Source organism: Kryptolebias marmoratus, linkage group LG8, assembly GCF_001649575.2.
Source record: "Kryptolebias marmoratus isolate JLee-2015 linkage group LG8, ASM164957v2, whole genome shotgun sequence".
NCBI classification, from domain to species: domain Eukaryota; kingdom Metazoa; phylum Chordata; class Actinopteri; order Cyprinodontiformes; family Rivulidae; genus Kryptolebias; species Kryptolebias marmoratus.
In genome coordinates this window covers 29,625,526-29,627,768 of record NC_051437.1, presented here as the reverse complement: position 1 = coordinate 29,627,768, position 2,243 = coordinate 29,625,526, and the positions used below count along the sequence as shown (strand labels likewise).

Genomic DNA, 2,243 nt, shown 5'->3' with positions numbered 1-2,243 from the left:
GGTTTAGAGCTCCAACAGGACCAGGTTTAGAGCTCCAACAGGACCAGGTTTAGAGCTCCAACAGGACCAGGTTTAGAGCTCCAACAGGACCAGGTTTAGAGCTCCTAACAGAACCGGGTTTAGAGCTCCAACAGGACCGGGTTTAGGTTTCTATGGGGAAAACGTTTGTAGATAAAGTTAAATATTTAGAAAAGTATAAAAGTTACAGAAACTAAAAGTTGCAGCATCATCTCCTGAATGAGCTGCAGCTTCTGATTAATGAAGGGCTAAAAAAGCACAAAGTGTGCAGAAGGAGCTGCAGACCAGGAAGGAGACTCGGGTTCGGAGTTTCACAGAGACCTTCAGTTTTCAGGGACTGAAGAGAATCAGCCGAAGCAGAAGAAAGAATAGCTGTTATTTAATGATGGGCTGGTTTCATTTCTGTCCAGCAGCTGATGAACCGCAGGATGGATGGGTGGATTACAGAGACACGTCCTGCAGTAAATCTGGAACAAAACCTTTATTTAGAAGAAACATCTGAACGCAGGGAGTGACAGCGAGCTCAGACCAAAAGGAAAGACAGCAAGACTTCATTCTTTTCAATAATCCCTTGGTCCATTTATCACCCGGTCTGCATCTGTCAGCAGAACCATCCAAACATCAAACCCAGCTGCCTGTTTACAGACACCTCACTTTATTTTATTATCTTTAATGTTTCTGAATGTTCGTTAACGTTGTGCTGCGAGAACAACTATCAGTACGAGAGTCAGGAGTTTAATCCATCCTTCACTTTACACACGATAAACAAAAATCATTTTCATTTAAAACCAAGCTTAGAAGCAGTTTATTGGTGAGTATGGTTTAAAGGAATCGGTATCGTCTCCAGCAGAGCTGATGAAGTTGTTTTTCCATCTGGACCTTTTATGAGGGTCCAGTGGGACCAGTCCACCCAGTGAGCTGCAGGACAGGAGGTCACATGTCGTGGAAAAACTCCCTGGGAGGTTTTAAAGTGAGGTGATGCTCAGCGTCCTCACACAGGACGACGACTCAAACCCTCCACGAGCTGCCGACTCCGCCGCCGCGGTGAGTTGAACCGTTCACTACGTTTCCCATCAGCCTCTGCAGCTGCAGCACTTTATTTCATTAACAGAAGATTCTGATGTTTGAGTTCACTGGTGTCGGGTTCTACGTTTCCAGTTTAGTTCAGAACGAAATCTGTTTCCTCGTAAAGAAAATAAACATTTCTTAGAAATAATGAGCAACTTTTCATGTTTTACGCTTAAAAGCTTTAAAGTTTTGATTCCAAACTAGGAATGGTCACTAGTTTTACACCATCTGGTTAAATATGAGACTTTAAATTTAAACTCAAAGGAAATTAAAAAGTAAGATTTGTTTGAAATATCAGAAATGTCTCTTGAATTTGATCCAAACTCTGAAATCTGTTGTCATCATTTCCTAACAAACGCTGAGAACCTTTCAGTCCTGATCACCAGATTTTAACTGCTGTTCCTGGTTTCTTCTTCCGTTTGTCACTCCTGCAAACTGAGAAGAATCCAGATAAAATAAAAGTGCAGCTCGATCAAGAACAGAGACTTGGTGGCAGAACGTCGACAGTCTTCTCCCAGCCCGGCTGTAGGACTGAAGGTTTTCTCTTAAATCTGGACACCCAGACTCTCATTGACTCCCATCAGATCTGAGCTCTGATCTGTGGAGGCTCTTTATCTCATCTTCTGACAAACAGACGCTTCTGGAACTTACAGCTTTTTAATCCATCTTATAGTTTTTCTTACAGGAACTGTTTGAGGTTTACTTTCTGCTCCGAGTTTCTGTCTGACTGTCGTGTTATTTGTTTTAGTCTGAACTTGTTGAATTGATCTGTTGGTTCTTTTTTTCCTTCCCATCGTTATAAATGTCAGGATGGCTCCTAGAGTTCCTCCTTTGTCCTGAGGAAAGGTTCATCCTGCTGCAGAACTCGCTGCTGGGTCCGTTTCCAGCCCGGATTTGGTTCTGGCAGCATCAGAAACGAAGTGGGGGGGGGGGTTCACAGGGATCCCCCTGAGCTGATGAGGCAGCTGTTAGCTCTCTGAAAGCCACGCTGATTCTCTGACGTCTGCCAGCATTACTGACAACATGACTCACATTCCAGTTTACCAACATCACCGCTCGCTTCAGGATTCACTGGAAACCAAATACAGAAACACAGATCTGCAGCAAGAGACCTGAGATTTCATCCAAATCCAGTTTAATCCAGGAGGGGGGGGGGG

At 43.8% G+C, this 2,243-nt stretch overlaps 1 protein-coding gene and 1 long non-coding RNA gene across 3 annotated transcripts in view; one reads left to right on the top strand and one right to left on the bottom strand.

Annotated features, from left to right (window-relative positions):
• Positions 1 to 2,243, bottom strand: part of LOC112449996 — a 15,516-nt gene that overhangs the window by 5,152 nt on the left and 8,121 nt on the right. The window lies entirely within an intron of this gene.
• LOC108228425 (myosin-7B) overlaps positions 920 to 2,243 on the top strand; it is a 19,514-nt gene continuing 18,190 nt past the window's right edge. For both annotated transcript variants that reach the window (XM_037977175.1, XM_037977174.1), the window contains exon 1: positions 920 to 1,062. In XM_037977175.1, the coding sequence (XP_037833103.1) occupies positions 997 to 1,062 (66 nt within the window). In that variant the 5' untranslated portion in view covers positions 920 to 996. The remainder of the gene's footprint in view (positions 1,063 to 2,243) is intronic.